The sequence below is a fragment of the Microcaecilia unicolor genome, chromosome 11 (assembly GCF_901765095.1).
Source record: "Microcaecilia unicolor chromosome 11, aMicUni1.1, whole genome shotgun sequence".
Taxonomy (NCBI): Eukaryota; Metazoa; Chordata; class Amphibia; order Gymnophiona; family Siphonopidae; genus Microcaecilia; species Microcaecilia unicolor.
The window spans coordinates 147,048,036-147,065,141 of NC_044041.1; the positions used below are offsets into that span (position 1 = coordinate 147,048,036).

The 17,106-nt window shown below is 50.7% G+C and overlaps 1 protein-coding gene across 2 annotated transcripts in view; it reads right to left on the reverse strand.

Moving 5' to 3' along the window:
* The window catches only part of LOC115480781 (radial spoke head protein 6 homolog A-like), a 356,366-nt gene that overhangs the window by 15,269 nt on the left and 323,991 nt on the right, over window positions 1-17,106 (reverse strand). The window contains exon 6 of one of the 2 annotated variants that reach the window (XM_030219680.1): window positions 6,009-6,286. In XM_030219680.1, the coding sequence (XP_030075540.1) occupies window positions 6,064-6,286 (223 nt within the window). In that variant the 3' untranslated portion in view covers window positions 6,009-6,063. Of the gene's footprint in view, window positions 1-5,768; window positions 6,287-17,106 lie in introns of those variants that run through there. The other variant, XM_030219681.1, reaches the window with a different exon arrangement.

A 17,106-nucleotide genomic window follows, 5' to 3' on the forward strand; every position in this document is an offset into this window, starting at 1 on the left:
AAGACAATTGACTGGTTAAGATGGAACTCCGACACCACCTTCGGCAGGAACTTTGGGTGGGTGCGGAGCACTACTCTGTTGTGATGAAATTTGGTATATGGAGCATGAGCTACCAGGGCTTGAAGCTCACTGACCCTACGAGCTGAAGTAACTGCCACCAAGAAAATGACCTTCCAGGTCAAGTACTTCAGATGGCAGGTATTCAGTGGCTCAAAAGGAGGTTTCATCAGCTGGGTGAGGACGACGTTGAGATCCCATGACACTGCAGGAGGCTTGATAGGGGGCTTTGACAGAAGCAAGCCTCTCATGAATCGAACGACTAAAGGCTCTCCAGAGATGGCTTTACCTTCCACACGATAATGGTAAGCACTAATCGCACTAAGGTGATTCCTTACTGGTTTGGTCTTGAGGCCAGACTCTGATAAGTGCAGAACGTATTCAAGCAGGTTCTGTGCAGGGCAAGAACGAGGTTCTAGGGCCTTGCTCTCACACCAAACGACAAACCTCCTCCACTTGAAAAGGTAACTCTTTTTAGTGGAATCCTTCCTAGAGGCAAGCAAGACATGGGAGACACCCTCCGACAGACCCAACAAAGCAAAGTCTACGCCCTCAACATCCAGGCCGTGAGAGCCAGAGACTGAAGGTTGGGGTGCAGCAACGCTCCGTAGTTCTACGAAATGAGAGTCAGAAAACACTCCAATCTCCACGGTTCTTCTGAGGACAACTCCAGAAGAAAAGGGAACCAGATCTGACGGGGCCAAAAAGGCGCTATCAGAATCATGGTGCCGTGGTCTTGCTTGAGCTTCAGTAAGGTCTTCCCCACCAAAGGTATGGGAGGATAATCATACAGGAGGCCGGTCCCCCAATGAAGGAGAAAGGCATCCGACGCTAGCCTGCCGTGTGCCTGAAGTCTGGAACAGAACAGAGGCAGCTTGTGGTTGGTCTGAGAGGCGAAAAGGTCCACCGAGGGGGTGCCCCACTCTCGGAAGATCTTGCGTACCACTCTGGAATGGAGCGACCACTCGTGCGGTTGCATGACTCTGCTCAGTCTGTCGGCCAGACTGTTGTTTACACCTGCCAGGTATGTGGCTTGGAGGAGCATGCCAAATTGGCAAGCCCAACGCCACATCCCGACGGCTTCCTGACACAAGGGGCGAGATCCGGTGCCCCCCTGCTTGTTGGTGTAATACATTGCAACCTGATTGTCTGTCCGAATTTGGATAATTTGGCAGGACAGCCTATCTCTGAAAGCCTTCAGTGCGTTCCAGATCGCTCGTAGCTCCAGGAGGTTGGTCTGCAGATCCTTTTCCTGGAGGGACCACAGACCCTGGGTGTGGAGCCCATCGACATGAGCTCCCCACCCCAGGCGAGATGCATCCGTCGTCAGCACTTTCGTGGGCTGTGGAATTTGGAATGGACGTCCCAGGGTCAAATTGGTCCGAATGGTCCACCAGAGCAGTGAAGTGCGGCAACTGGTGGAGAGGCAGATGACATCTTCTAGATTCCCGGTGGCTTGGAACCACTGGGAAGCTAGGGTCCATTGAGCAGATCTCATGTGAAGACGAGCCATGGGAGTCACATGGACTGTGGAGGCCATATGACCCAGAAGTCTCAACATCTGCCGAGCTGTGACCTGCTGAGACACTCTGGTCTGCGAAGCCAGGGACAGGAGGTTGTTGGCCCTCGCTTCGGGAAGGAAGGCCTGAACCATCTGGGTATCCAGCAGAGCTCCTATGAATTCCAGAGACTGGGTTGGCTGGAGATGGGACTTTGGGTAATTTATCACAAACCCCAGCAGCTCCAGGAGTTGAGTAGTGCACTGCATGGACCGGAGGGCTCCTGCCTCCGAGGTGTTCTTGACCAGCCAATCGTCGAGATATGGGAACACATGCACTCCCAGCTTGCATAGATACGCCGCCACCACCACGAGGCACTTTGTAAACACCCGTGGGGCAGAGGCGAGCCCAAAGGGCAGCACACAATACTGAAAGTGCCGTGCGCCCAGGCGGAATCTGAGATACTGTCTGTGAGCTGGCAGTATCGGGATGTGAGTGTATGCGTCCTTTAAATCCAGGGAACATAGCCAATCGTTTTTCTGAATCATTGGCAGAAGGGTGCCCAAGGAAAGCATCCTGAACTTTTCTTTGACCAGGAATTTGTTCAGGCCTCTCAGGTCTAGGATGGGGCGCATCCCCCCTGTTTTCTTTTCCACAAGGAAGTACCTGGAATAGAATCCCTGCCCTTCCTGCCCGGGTGGTACGGGCTCGACCGCAGTGGCGCTGAGAAGGGCGGAGAGTTTCTCTGCAAGTACCTGCTTGTGATGGGAGCTGAAGGATTGAGCTCCCGGAGGACAATTTGGTGGAAGGGAGCCCAAATTTAGGGCGTATCCGCACCGCACTATTTGGAGAACCCACTGGTCGGAGGTTATGAGAGGCCACCTTTGGTGAAAAAATTTCAACCTCCCTCCGACCGGCAGATCGTCCGGCACGGACACTTTGAGGGCGGCTATGTTCCCGTGGATCCAGTCAAAAGCCCGTCCCCGGCTTTTGCTGTGGAGGCGCAGGGGGCTGCTTAGGCGCACGCTGTTGACGACAACGAGCGCGCTGGGGCTGTCCCTGTGCCTGTCGAGGCCTTCGGGCCGGCTGGGTGTACCTACGCTTGGCAAAAGCATAGGGCGCAGCCTGCCGGGCCCGGGAAAAACGTCCACCTGCTGAGGTGGATGCTGAAGGCGCCCGGTGGGAGAGCTTGTCGAGGGCGGTTTCCCGCTGATGCAGTTGGTCCACCAGCTGCTCGACCTTCTCGCCAAAAATATTATCCCCCCGGCAAGGGACGTCAGCCAGTCTCTGCTGGGTGCGGTTGTCCAGGTCAGAGGCACGCAGCCATGAGAGCCTGCGCGTCACTATACCTTGGGCCGCAGCACGAGATGCCACGTCACAGGTGTCATAGATGCCCCTGGACAGGAACTTTCTGCACGCCTTCAGCTGCCTGACCACCTCCTGATAAGGCCTGGACTGCTCCGGCGGGAGCTTAGCAACCAGGTCCGCCAGTTGCTTCACATTGTTCCGCATGTGGATGCTTGTGTAGAGCTGGTAAGATTGGATGCGGGTCACGAGCATGGAAGATTGGTAGGCCTTCCTCCCAAACGAGTCCAGAGTGCGAGACTCCCGCCCCGGGGGCGCCGAGGCGGTATCCCTCGAACTCCGTGCCCTCTTGAGAGCAGAATCCACGACCGCCGAGTCATGGGGCAATTGGGGCCGCATTAACTCTGGGTCCGAGTGGATTCTGTACTGGGACTCTGCTTTCTTGGGAATGGTGGGATTAGATAATGGTCTCATCCAGTTCCGAAGCAGTGTCTCTTTGAGGACATTGTGCAACGGCACCGTGGAGGACTCTCTAGGTGGTGATGGATAGTCGAGGACCTCGAGCATCTCAGCCCTCGGCTCGTCCACAGAGACCACGGGGAAGGGAATGCATATAGACATATCCCTAACAAAGGAGGCAAAGGAGAGGCTCTCAGGAGGCGAAAGCTTCCTCTCCGGTGAAGGCGTGGGGTCAGAGGGAAGGCCCACAGACTCCTCTGAGGAGAAATATCTGGGGTCCTCCTCTTCCCCCCACGAGGCCTCTTCCTCGGTATCGGACATAAGCTCATGTAGCTGAGTCCTTAACCGGGCCCGGCTCGACGTCGAGGCACCGAGGCCTCGGTGTCGTCGAGCGGTGGACTCCCGCGCCGGCGGGGACGAAGCTCCCTCCATCGACGGGGACTCCACCTGCGTGGCGGTCGAGACCAGCGCCGCAAGCGGCAGCGGTGTCGAAGGCCTCGGCGCCACAGTCAACGCAAGCACCCCCGGCGCCGGCACAGCCTGGCGCATCAGCCCTTCCAGGATCCCCGGAAGGATGGCTCGGAGGCACTCGTCCAGGCTCGCTGTCGGGAAAGACGGGGGGGGCCGGTAGAGGCGTCGGTGCCGGAAGCTGCTCGGGTCCAGGAGACTGCACCGAAGTGCTGGGACCCTGACGTGTCGGTACCTCCACTACTGAGGGGGACCTTTCCTCTCGACGTGGACGCTTCGGCGTCGACTCCTCTCCGGCACCGAGGGCCGGGCGCACTGATGGGGACCGATGACGGTGCTTTTTCTGTTTTTTGCGGTGCCCGTCATCGGCGCCAGGTGGAACGGAGGAGGAGGAGGTCGATCCCCCTCGGTCTCGAGGGGCTGGGTGGGACAGGGTTCGGTCCCGAGGGCCATGAGCAGAGGGAGTGACCGGGGCCGATTGCCCACGCGGAGGGCCGACGGGACCTGTACTCCTGGGGTCGATGCCATCGGTGCCGATTTCGCGGACATCGATACCGATGCCGTCGAGGTCGACGTCGAGGGGCCGGCGCAAGTTCCAAAAAGACGGTCCCGAAGAACTTGCCTCGCAACCTGAGTCTGTTTCCGGAGACCAAGACACAAAGAACACGACTTGATATTGTGCTCCGGCCCGAGGCACTGGAGGCACCAAGCGTGGGTGTCGGTCTGCGAGATAGGCCGGCCGCACCGACCACACTTCTTAAATCCACTCGGGACCTTCGAGGACATCGACGGAAAAATCGCGTCGGCGAAGTTAAAGTCGTCGATGGTGGCGGTAAATCACACCTCGAAAAATAAATCGACCCGCGCGGCCACAAGGCCGCAATGTGACGCCCCCGCTAGAAAACGAGGGAAAAATTAAGCGCGTTCTCTTTTTTTTTTTTTTTTTTTAAAAGGAAAAAAAAGGTTTGGAGCGCGCGACAAGAAACAGAAAATTAGCGAATTCGCGAACAACGCGACGGTTTTCCGGGGCTGACTAAGAGAGAGCGGCGACGCACGACTCTCTCCAGCGCGGAAAAGAAAAGACTGGCGGGAACGGTTGCGCACGGGCGGGAAGACGGCCGCGCATGTGCGGTGGGCGTGCCCTGCGTGCGGACCGCCCGCGAAGCTTCTTCCGGTTGGTGGGAGCTGCCGCGGACGTCACCCAGTCGTGAGAACAAGCAGCCTGCTTGTCCTCGGAGAATGATATTTATTCCATCATATAAGAACTTTTGATCTATGGATTGCTTGCTTTTAAATTATCCTCGTGTAAAGGTGTTCATTCTAAGAGAACGTTTGAGGGTTCTTTTCTTTACAAGTTGATCAACATTGGAATAATATACCATTAATTAATTAATTAGAAATCCTTTCTTTTTCAACAATATAAGATTGGGTTTTTTCCTTCCGTTAAGTGCCTGCTTACTGGATTTTAGAAGATGGACACAAATGTTTTATAATAATAGTCACTCTGAACCAGATTTTGGGATTGAGTGGTTTCTAAATGCCTCAGATTGAGATTGAACCCAAAACTTAGTGCTGTGTCTGTGGCTCCTTTGCTCTTTCCCTCAAACAGGAGTACACCCACTCCTCTGAGCCTACCTTACATTTGCTCGTGGTCTAGTGGTATAGCCAGGGCAGGAGTAATCTCCACTGGCTCCGGTGTCGAAATGACTGCCATGATCTCTAGTGCCTGGGGATTGCTCCTGCCCCAGTTACACCACCAGCAATTATAAAGTAGGTCTGGGGGTCCTACAGGTGAATGGGAGGGAGGTACTGGTGTGTGTGTGTGTGTATGTGGGGGGGGGGGGGGGGGGTCCCATGAGCAGGGATACTCCTATTTGGGGGGAGGGGACCACAGCAGTCTGTTTCAGTTCAAACAGAGCAATGAATTTTGGTTGCAAATTTGGTTTTGGCTAAAGCTGAACAAAGTAGTCTAACTGGCATAAATATGAGTAGTGCTTATATTGGTATTCTATAATGGAACCTAGTCATCCAGGTTCTGTTACAGAATCAGCTCCCTCTGGGTGTATAATTGGAACCACCTAATTAAAGACTTGCCCGAGTGGGGTACACCCAATGATCCCATTATTGTAAAGGTATTAGGAAAACAAGAAAATGAGTTTTCTTAAGATTAAGACATATATTTAAAAATATATTTATACAGTTCATAACATGGGGAAATACCAAATTTTAATGGTGATAATTTGTGAGTCTGAATGTTGTTTTAAAGGTTTAGCTTTTAATCATCATCATCTTCTTCCTCTTCCTCCTCCTCCTCCTCTTCCTCTAGAGCTTCCTCTTGGGCAGCTTTCAGTGCCTGTTCCTCTTCTACAGTTGGGTCACTTATCTCTGTGATTTCTGGACCACTTGGGTACTCCATCATTACCACAGGTGGTGGTGGTGGGCTATAGTTCTCTGGATTATATTTTAGCCCCCAACCAACGTAGATATTCTCAAATTTCCTATGAAGGATACAAAAAAATTACTAGGCTGCTCAGCTTCCCTCTGCCATCTCCCTCTGTTTTCTGCCTTTGCAACTCGTTCCTGTAATAAATATGGATGCTAAATTGTAAATGGGTGAACAAATCTATTGCTCCAGTGGATAGTATTCCATACCAGCAAGTAGGGGGGTCTATATTATAAAGGGGGGGGAGGGAACTGAACTATCAAGTGGTTTTTTGCAACTACATTCAAAGTGGTTTACATAGAGGGGCATTTTGAAAGGGACGTCCATGTTTTGATATGGACATCCTCGCAAAATGTCCCGATCCAGGGGCGGGGAAACCCGTATTTTCAAAACAAGATGGACGTCCATCTTTCATTTCGAAAATACCGTCAGGGACGTCCAAATCCTTAAATTTGGTCGTCCCTAGATTTGGCCGTTTCTGATTTTCAGCGATAATGGAAACCAAGGACATCCATCTCAGAAACAACCAAATGCAAGCCATTTGGTCGTGGGAGGAGCCAGCATTTGTAGTGCACTGGTCCTCCTGACATGCCAGGACACCAACTGGGCACCCTAGGGGGCACTGCAGTGGACTTCATAAATTGCTCCCAGGTACATAGCTCCCTTACCTTGTGTGCTGAGCCCCCCCAAAACCCACTACCCACAACTGTACACCACTACCACAGTCCATACGGGTGAAGGGGGCCACCTAGATGTGGGTACAGTGGGTTTCTGGGGTTTTGGAGGGCTCGCTGTTTCCTCCACAAACGTAACACTGCACTCACTAAAACTGCTCCCGGGGAGGGGATGTCCATAATCGGCTTTCGATTATTTGGATGACCCTGGGAGAAGGATGTCCATCTTCTGATTTATGGTTGAAAGATGGGCGTCCTTCTCTTTTGAAAATAAGCCCAATAGTATATACAGGTACTTATTTGTACCTGGGCAATAGAGGGTTAAGTAACTTGCCCAGAGTCACAAGGAGCTGCAGTGGGAATTGAACCCAGTTCCCTAGGATCAAAGTCCGCTGCACTAACCACTAGGCTACTCCTCCACTCCAGGACCTATAAGGTTAAATATAAAGGATAAATCATATACTTTCAAATTTGGGACTACTTAATGGATAACGTTTAGTCAGCCACCTCAATGTCTGGCTAAGATTTAGCTGGATGACTGAAGGAGTGCCAGGAGATACTCCAGAAGCATACTTTAAATGTAAGAGAGAGCTCAGAGCACCAATATCGGGCACTATCTGGTTAGCTTTATTAAGTTAAGTGAGACCACATAAATGGCTGTTGGAAAGTTAATTGGATAATTTATTCAGTTAATTTTGAAGCAGCATATTCTGTGTTCTGATTTAACTAGATATTCAGCTGCTTTATCCAGTTAACAGGATAAGTCAACTGATTGATAGTAATCAAATACCTTACAACTGCATATGGATCTCTTAATCGTGCTTTATTACAAGTGATGGCCCACACACCTCAGCATGACCAGATAAAGGTATAGGCAAATAGGATCCAAAGCATATTTTTGTAAAATTCAAACCACCCATCCTGAATGAGCCTGCCCTGCCTGCTTTTAGAGCTACTAGTAGCAGCAAAGACAAAGGGTAATACAAAGATGCCAAGGGTGGCCCAACTCAAAGCTGTAGATTTAAGGCCAATGAGTGAGGTTTCTCTCGTGGGTCCCAGCCATGTTTTAAATCCATTCTAGCATATGTACACTCCACAAACTGACATATTCTGATCAGTAAACAGAAAACTAAATTACTTTTCCTACATTTGTAGTCTGGTTTCTGCTTTATTTTCTTCTTTTAACTCTCTGCCAGGGCTTCCTTGTCCACTTGGCATTTTTCTCTATGTCCATCATTCAACTGTCCTCTTCCATCATTTTTGTTGCCCTTCTTTGAATCTTTTCTAATTCTGATATATCTTTTTTGAGATATGGTGACCAGAATTGCACACAATACTCAAGGTGAGGTCACACCATGGAGCGATACAGAGGCATTATAATATTCTTTGGCTTATTTTCCATCACTTTCCTAATAATTCCTAGCATCTTGTTTGTTTTTTTGGCTGCTGCCACACTTTAGGTACTGTCTACATTGACACCTAAATCTTTTTCCTGGGTGCCGACTCCTAAGGTGGACCCTAGCATCAAGTAACTATGATTTGGATTATTCTTCCCAATGTGCATCTCTTTGCATTTCTCTACATTAAATTTCATCTGCCATTTGGATACCCAATCTTCCAATTCCTAAGGTCTTCCTACAATTTTTCACAGTCTGCATGTTTTTTAACAACTTTGAATAGTTTTGTGTCATCTGCAAATTTAACCACCTTACTTGTCATTCCGATTTCCAGATCATTTATAAATATGTTAAATAGCACCAGTCCTAGTACTTATCCCTGCAGCACTCCACTATTCACCCTTCTCCACTGAAAAAAGGCAATTTTAACCCTACCCTAAGTTTTTTAAAATTCATTAACACATTCCTAATCCACAACAGAACTATCCCATGTCTTTTTAATTTTCTCAGGAGTCTCCCATGAGAAACTTTGGGGCTCATGTTCAAAGCACTTAAATAAATGTACATAGTAACCTATGGAACTATGGGGCCCTTTTACTAAGCCATATAGGCGCGTACGGGCATCAATTTTGAACTACTGCCTGGCTACCATGTGTCCCGGGCAGTAATGTCATTCTACTATGTGCCCCGGAAAATTTCTGGCACGTGTTACTAACCGGGCGGTAATCAGCATTGTATGTGCACTGACAATTACTGCAGGGTTAATGCGCAAGACTCTACCACTAGGTCAACGTGTGGCAGTAAGGTCTCAGGCCCAAAATGGAAGCACGCCAATTTTTATTTTGCTGTACGCCCATTTTCGGCTTTAAAAAAAAGAGGCCTTTTGGGAGATCATGTGACGCCATGGCGGAGAGCAGACGTACCTGAAGAGCTCTCCGATTCCGTTCCTCCTTCCCCGACAACCCAGGCCATCAACAGACCCACAGTGCAGAATAAAACGCACCGGAACACAGCCCATACACAAGAGAGTGGGTACCGAATGGCGGGAACAGGGGATGGCCACGAAAACCACCCAAAAAGAAAAGCTGCGGCAAAAACAACCGGACCCCAAAATGGCGTCCCCTCCGGATGTGCCTGGCGCCACTGTATCCTCTGCGTGGGTGGCGGAGATAATGGCGGAGATGTCCGCTGTTATGGAGGAGCTACTAGAAAGAAGATTAGCCCCCATCGACTCAAAACTGGAAAAACTACACACACGCATGGAGGATCTGGCGAGAGAGTGCGTGGCCTGTCAGACCCGAACAAGTGTGGTGGAGGACAAGCTACAAGAGGTGGAAGTCGAACAAAAAACAACCAGAAAGCAGGCTGAGGTGCTAGAGCAAAAAATAGAAGAACTTGATAATTGTTCTAGACGCAATAACCTGCAACTAGTGGGGCTTCTGGAGGCCATGGGAGGCAAAGATTTAATTGTGGAGCTGGAACGCTGGCTTACAGCACGAGTGGATTTCCCTTCACACATGGGCCCTTTGAGAGTGGAGAGAGCCCACTGGCTTGGCCCTCGCACAGACAATAGCAATAAACCCCGAGTGCTCATTATGAGAATATTGAATTTTACCCACAAGCAATATATTTTGCAAGCCTCAAGGAAGGACAATGTGTTGATTTATGAGCAGAAAAGAATATTATGTTTCCAAGATTACTCAGCGGGGGTGGTGGGGAGACACCGCGCTTTCTCCCCAGTGTGTTCAACATTGTTTAACCAGAAGATCAGATTCAACTTGATGTACCCAGCGCAGCTGAAGATCGTATAAGGGATCAACGCACATGTTTGACGCGGTGGAGGAGGCGAAAAACTTTGTGGCCAAGATTGAAGCAGAAAGCGCAGGGAGCAGCGGGAGAGATACCCTGACATGAGCCAGAGGAGAGGTCGAGGCATTGATTTATATCCTAACCCGAGGGAGACTTTTATGGGACCTCATGGACACAAGTTGCCACAGTTAAGACAGGTTTGACTAGATTGCATATAGACTTAACAGCCACAGTTAAAGTTTGTTTATCTTAACTAGTAAACAAGGATTCTGAGTAGCTGGAGAGACTCACACCCTAACACATAAGTCACAGGAACTGACCTCGGTAAAGCTGGATAAACCTAGGGATTCAGCTTTGGTGGCGGAACATCCAAGAATGGAGGCGGGGACTGAACAGCTCACAACTATAGGAAGCCCCTCCAAACCAGAGTCAGGTTAACTGTATATAAGTTCATACTGTGTAATACCATCTGAGGGGGGGCATGGCTAGAGGGGTAGAAGGGGTAAGTCTGAGAGGAATATGTCTGTTGGGGAATGATTGTCAAGGGGAATCAGTGATTGAAGTGGATGGAGCTCAAAGGCAAGGGGTAGACGATTGTTGTGTTATACGAAGGGGAGGGAGGGCAGGAGGCGGTAAACATGATCCATTCCCAATTTGGGGAACGCAGCACAGGGGAGAAGGGGTAAGAAGGAAGGGGAGGTAAGGGAGAGAGAGGGGGGGGGGACAGGAAGTAGAGGGGACAGAGGCTCGGGAGGAAGGGACAAAGGGGAACAAGACCAATGTTGCGTTCCCAAGGACCTTGGCATACTGTCAGGTTTCTTCCCCGGGAACCCTGGGTACGTGAGTCCTTGGACCACGGCCGAGGAGCGGCAGTGGCAGGCAAGATCACCTTCGGAGCAGAGAAGAGTCAAGGCTGGACTGGAACCCCAAACTGGAGTCCTGCACTGGAACACTCGGGACTAGAACGCACCGGACCGGAGCACACTGGAGTAGGCTTCACCTACGCTTAGCTGCCTTTCCCCAAGGGTTGAGCCCTCAGGTTCGAGCAGCTGGTAGGGCTTACAGGAAAACCAGAACTGGAACCAGCAACAGGAACAACCGGAGTCAGGATCCAGCAGTGCTTCCAGGTACCTAGGCTAATGTGAGACAGGCAGGCAGGGAATGTCCGGGTTCAGGCAATAGTCCGAGACAGGTGGCTGGCAGAGAAGATCTGAGTACAGGCAATAGGCAGAGACAGGAGGCTGGCAGAGAATATCTGAGTATAGGCAATAGGCAGAGACAGGCGTGGTCAGGTTCAAAGCAGGAGTCTCTGGGCAGGCGGCTAGCAGAGCAGTAGATAGGTACAGGCAAGGGTCAGAACCAATAGCAAGACTAGGGCTGGAGCTCCAGTAACAAGGAGAACTGACAAAGGACAAGACGAGGGCTGAAGCTCCAGAAACCAAGGAAACCCCACCAGGGAAAACCAGAGGCTAAACTCAGGAGACCTAGAAGCTGTACACAAGCTAACAAACAGAGCAGTCCCCAAGCTAACTAGGCAAACACTAGGAACTCACACAGATCAAACACAGAAGAACTAGTAAAGCTGAACACAGGCTACCAAGCAAGGCTGTGCCCAAGCTAACTAGTCAAACACTAGGCAATCACACAGAACTGGACAATGTAGCAGTGCACAGAGCACTCTAGCATACCAGGGACCTTATACGATGCAAAGGCAAGGGCTGCAGTCTCCAAGTGATTAATAAAGCCCTTCAACACCAGAGGCACAGCTGCAGCAATCTCCTTGCCTCCAAACAGAGGCTTGACACACAGAGAAGTCAGCCCACAGGAAGGAATAGCGGGAGCCATCTTGGATAATGGCATAGAGGAATCGGCAGCCATCTTGGAAGAGGCATAGCCCACACAGGTGAGGTCCAGTAAGGCAATCAGCACACAGAGCCAGAGAGCAACTAAGACAGAGACAGACACAGAGACAAGCAGAAGCCAGCACAGCCACTGACTCCCAGAAACAGGGTAAGAATGAGGGTGGTCACGGCCACAGACGTGACAACCAACCACTGCACTGGGACGGGGAAAGATCACTGAATCAGAGTCGGAACAAAAGTCGATGGTGGGCTTGGGGGGGGGCATAGGCTGGGATGCCTCCCTGAGAAGAAAACATGGCTTAAGAGAAACATCACAGAGAATTAAAAGACTGGTAGACTATGGTTAGGCTCATCACCTGGAATGTGGGGGGTATACACTCACCAGTAAAGAGAACAAAAATCTTGCAACATTTACAGAGAAATAACATAGACATTGCACTACTGCAAGAAACACATCTTAGCCAAGAGGAACACGCAAAACTTAGGACATGGTGGGTGGAGGAATGTGTCTCAGCGGGAGCACAAGGGAAAAAAGGAGGGGTAGCGGTATTAATTTGTAAGGGGCTGACAACAGTGGTGCGTCCCCTTGCGACAGACACTAGAGGCCGCTATGTCCTAGTGGAATTGGAGATCTCGGGACAAAAGCTGTTAATAGGCAATCTCTATGCTCCCAACCAGTTTGACAAGCAATTTTACAACCAAATACTACAACACCTACTCTTATATCAGGGGGAACATGTGCTAGTGGGGGGAGATTTCAACACAGTATGGGATGCCTCAGTAGACAGCTCACAGGGTAAGAGGAGCGACTCGGTGGCATCTAATAAAGGCTTGAAAAGATTAGGACAGACGCTAAATCTAATAGATGTGTGGAGGGTGTTGCACCTCACTGGAAGAGATTATACCCATCACGTGCGGGCACATGCTTCCCAAGCAAGAATAGATTACATACTCATTTCAGAAAACATGCTAGGAAAAGTAAAGGATACGCATACTGGGCCCTACACGATGTCGGATCATGTTTGGGTATGTCTTGATTGGGCTTGGGGACAGCGGAGACATAAAGGTGGCTCTTGGCAGTTCCCGTTGGACCTAGCTGGAGACGAGACATTTAAAGTCAAAATAAAGGAAAGCTGGGAGGACTATGCAGCACTGAATCACCAACACATAGAGACCCCACTTTTATTTTGGGATGCAGCGAAGGCAGTGCTGCAGGGTGAAATAATCAGCTACTCGAGGTTCATTATTGTAGAATTTTTTGATTAGTGTAGTTATTGGATTCTACATATTCCAACATTGTATAGGGGTAATTAAAATCACCCATTATTATTGCGTTGCCTAATTGATTTGCCTCACTAATTTCCTTTAACATGACTGCGTCCGTCTGCTCATCCTGGTTGGGCGGACGGTAGTACACCCCTATCACCGTCCTTTTCCCCTTTACACATGGAATTTCGATCCGCAATGATTCCAAGAGGTCTTTTGTTTCCTGCAGAATTTTCAATCTATTTGATTCAAGCCTCTTGTTAATGTACAATGCTACTCCTCCCCCAATCCGGCCCACCCTATCACTACGATATAATGTGTACCCCGGTATGACAGTGTCCCACTGGTTATCCTCCTTCCACCAGGTCTTAGAGATGCCTATTACGTCTATTTCTTCATTCAGTGCAATATATTCCAATTCTCCCATCTTATGTCTTAGGCTCCTAGCATTTGCATATAGACACTTCAAGCTAGACTTGTTATTCCTTATCACATCATGTTGATTACTTGACAGTACTATTTTACTATCCTTTGTTTGGTTTGTATTATTTTTATTTAAGGACATTGAGGGGCTAATTTTCAAAGTACTTAGACTTACAAAGTTCCATAGGTTGCTATGCAACTTTGTAAGTGTAAGTGCTTTGAAAATACGCCTCTGAATCTACTACAGTATCTTTTGCAACCTCACTATCAAGAAACCCTATCTTCCCTGTTAGCGAATGATACATACCTGTAGCAGGTGTTCTCCGAGGACAGCAGGCTGATTGTTCTCACGACTGGGTTGACGTCCACGGCAGCCCCCACCAACCGGAACAAAAACTTCACGGGCGGTCCCGCCCACAGGGCACGCCCACAGCGCATGCGCGGCCGTCTTCCCGCCCGTGCGCGACCGTTCCCGCTCAGTTGAATGACAAGCAAAAGAATGAGGAAAAAACACAACTCCCAAGAGGAGGGAGGGTAGGTGAGAACAATCAGCCTGCTGTCCTCGGAGAAAGGGTATGATACATACCTGTAGCAGTTGTTCTCTGAGGACAGCAGGCTGATTGTTCTCACGACTGGGTGACGTCCGCGGCAGCCCCCACCAACCGGAAAGAAGCTTCGCGGGACGGTCGGCACGCAGGGCACGCCCACCGCGCATGCGCGGCCGTCTTCCCGCCCGTGCGCGACCACTCCCGCCAGTTGAATGACTAGCAAAAGATGAAACACACAACTCCAAAGGGGAGGAGGGAGGGTAGGTGAGAACAATCAGCCTGCTGTCCTCGGAGAACAACTGCTACAGGTATGTATCATACCCTTTCTCCGAGGACAAGCAGGCTGCTTGTTCTCACGACTGGGGTATCCCTAGCTCTCAGGCTCACTCAAAACAAGAACCCAGGTCAATTGAACCTCGCAACGGCGAGGGTACAACAGAAATTGACCTACGAAGAACAACTAACTGAGAGTGCAGCCTGACCAGAATAAATTCGGGTCCTGGAGGGTGGAGTTGGATTTACACCCCAAACAGATTCTGCAGCACCGACTGCCCGAACCGACTGTCGCGTCGGGTATCCTGCTGGAGGCAGTAATGAGATGTGAATGTGTGGACAGATGACCACGTCGCAGCCTTGCAGATCTCTTCAATAGTGGCTGACTTCAAGTGGGCCACCGACGCTGCCATGGCTCTGACAGTATGAGCCGTGACATGACCCTCAAGAGTCAGCCCAGCCTGGGCGTAAGTGAAGGAAATGCAATCTGCTAGCCAATTGGAGATGGTGCGTTTCCCGACAGCGACCCCTAGCCTGTTAGGGTCGAAAGAAATAAACAATTGGGCGGACTGTCTGTTGGGCTGTGTCCGCTCCAAGTAGAAGGCCAATGCTCTCTTGCAGTCCAATGTGTGCAACTGACGTTCAGCAGGGCGGGTATGCGGCCTGGGGAAGAATGTTGGCAAGACAATTGACTGGTTAAGATGTAACTCCGACACCACCTTCGGCAGGAACTTTGGGTGGGTGCGGAGCACTACTCTGTTGTGATGAAATTTGGTATATGGAGCATGAGCTACTAGGGCTTGAAGCTCACTGACCCTACGAGCTGAAGTAACTGCCACCAAGAAAATGACCTTCCAGGTCAAGTACTTCAGATGGCAGGTATTCAGTGGCTCAAAAGGAGGTTTCATCAGCTGGGTGAGGACGACGTTGAGATCCCATGACACAGTAGGAGGCTTGATAGGGGGCTTTGACAAAAGCAAGCCTCTCATGAATCGAACGACTAAAGGCTCTCCAGAGATGGCTTTACCTTCCACACGATAATGGTAAGCACTAATCGCACTAAGGTGATTCCTTACTGAGTTGGTCTTGAGGCCAGACTCTGATAAGTGCAGAAGGTATTCAAGCAGGTTCTGTGCAGGGCAAGAACGAGGTTCTAGGGCCCTGCTCTCACACCACACGACAAACCTCCTCCACTTGAAAAAGTAACTCTTTTTAGTGGAATCCTTCCTAGAGGCAAGCAAGACCCGGGAGACACCCTCAGACAGACCCAACGCAGTGAAGTCTACGCCCTCAACATCCAGGCCGTGAGAGCCAGGGACTGAAGGTTGGGGTGCAGCAACGCTCCGTCGTTCTGCGAGATGAGAGTCGGAAAACACTCCAATCTCCACGGTTCCTCGGAGGACAACTCCAGAAGAAGAGGGAACCAGATCTGACGGGGCCAAAAAGGCGCTATCAGAATCATGGTGCCGCGGTCTTGCTTGAGCTTCAGTAAGGTCTTCCCCACCAAAGGTATGGGAGGATAAGCATACAGGAGGCCGGTCCCCCAATGGAGGAGAAAGGCATCCGACGCTAGCCTGCCGTGTGCCTGAAGTCTGGAACAGAACAGAGGCAGCTTGTGGTTGGTCTGAGAGGCGAAAAGGTCCACCGAGGGGGTGCCCCACACTCGGAAGATCTTGCGTACCACTCTGGCATGGAGCGACCACTCGTGCGGTTGCATGACTCTGCTCAGTCTGTCGGCCAGACTGTTGTTTACGCCTGCCAGGTACGTGGCTTGGAGGAGCATGCCGAACCGACACGCCCAACGCCACATCCCGACGGCCTCCTGGCACAGGGGGCGAGATCCGGTGCCCCCCTGCTTGTTGACGTAATACATTGCAACCTGATTGTCTGTCCGAATTTGGATAATTTGGCAGGACAGCCGATCTCTGAAAGCCTTCAGTGCGTTCCAGATCGCTCGGAGCTCCAGGAGGTTGATCTGCAGACCCTTTTCCTGGAGGGACCACAGACCCTGGGTGTGAAGCCCATCGACATGGGCTCCCCACCCCAGGCGAGATGCATCCGTCGTCAGCACTTTCGTGGGCTGCGGAATTTGGAATGGACGTCCCAGGGTCAAATTGGTCCGTATGGTCCACCAGAGCAGTGAAGTGCGGCAACTGGTGGAGAGGCGGATGACATCTTCTAGATTCCCGGTGGCTTGGAACCACTGGGAAGCTAGGGTCCATTGAGCAGATCTCATGTGAAGACGAGCCATGGGAGTCACATGAACTGTGGAGGCCATATGACCCAGAAGTCTCAACATCTGCCGAGCTGTGATCTGCTGAGACGCTCTGGTCTGCGAAGCCAGGGCCAAGAGATTGGTGGCCCTCGCTTCGGGAAGGTAGGCCTGAGCCGTCTGGGAATTCAGCAGCGCTCCTATGAATTCCAGAGACTGAGTTGGCTGGAGATGGGACTTTGGGTAATTTATCACAAACCCCAGCAGCTCCAGAAGTTGAATAGTGCACTGCATGGACCGGAGGGCTCCTGCCTCCGAGGTGTTCTTGACCAGCCAATCGTCGAGGTATGGGAACACGTGCACTCCCAGCTTGCGTAGGTAGGCCGCTACCACCACGAGGCATTTGGTAAA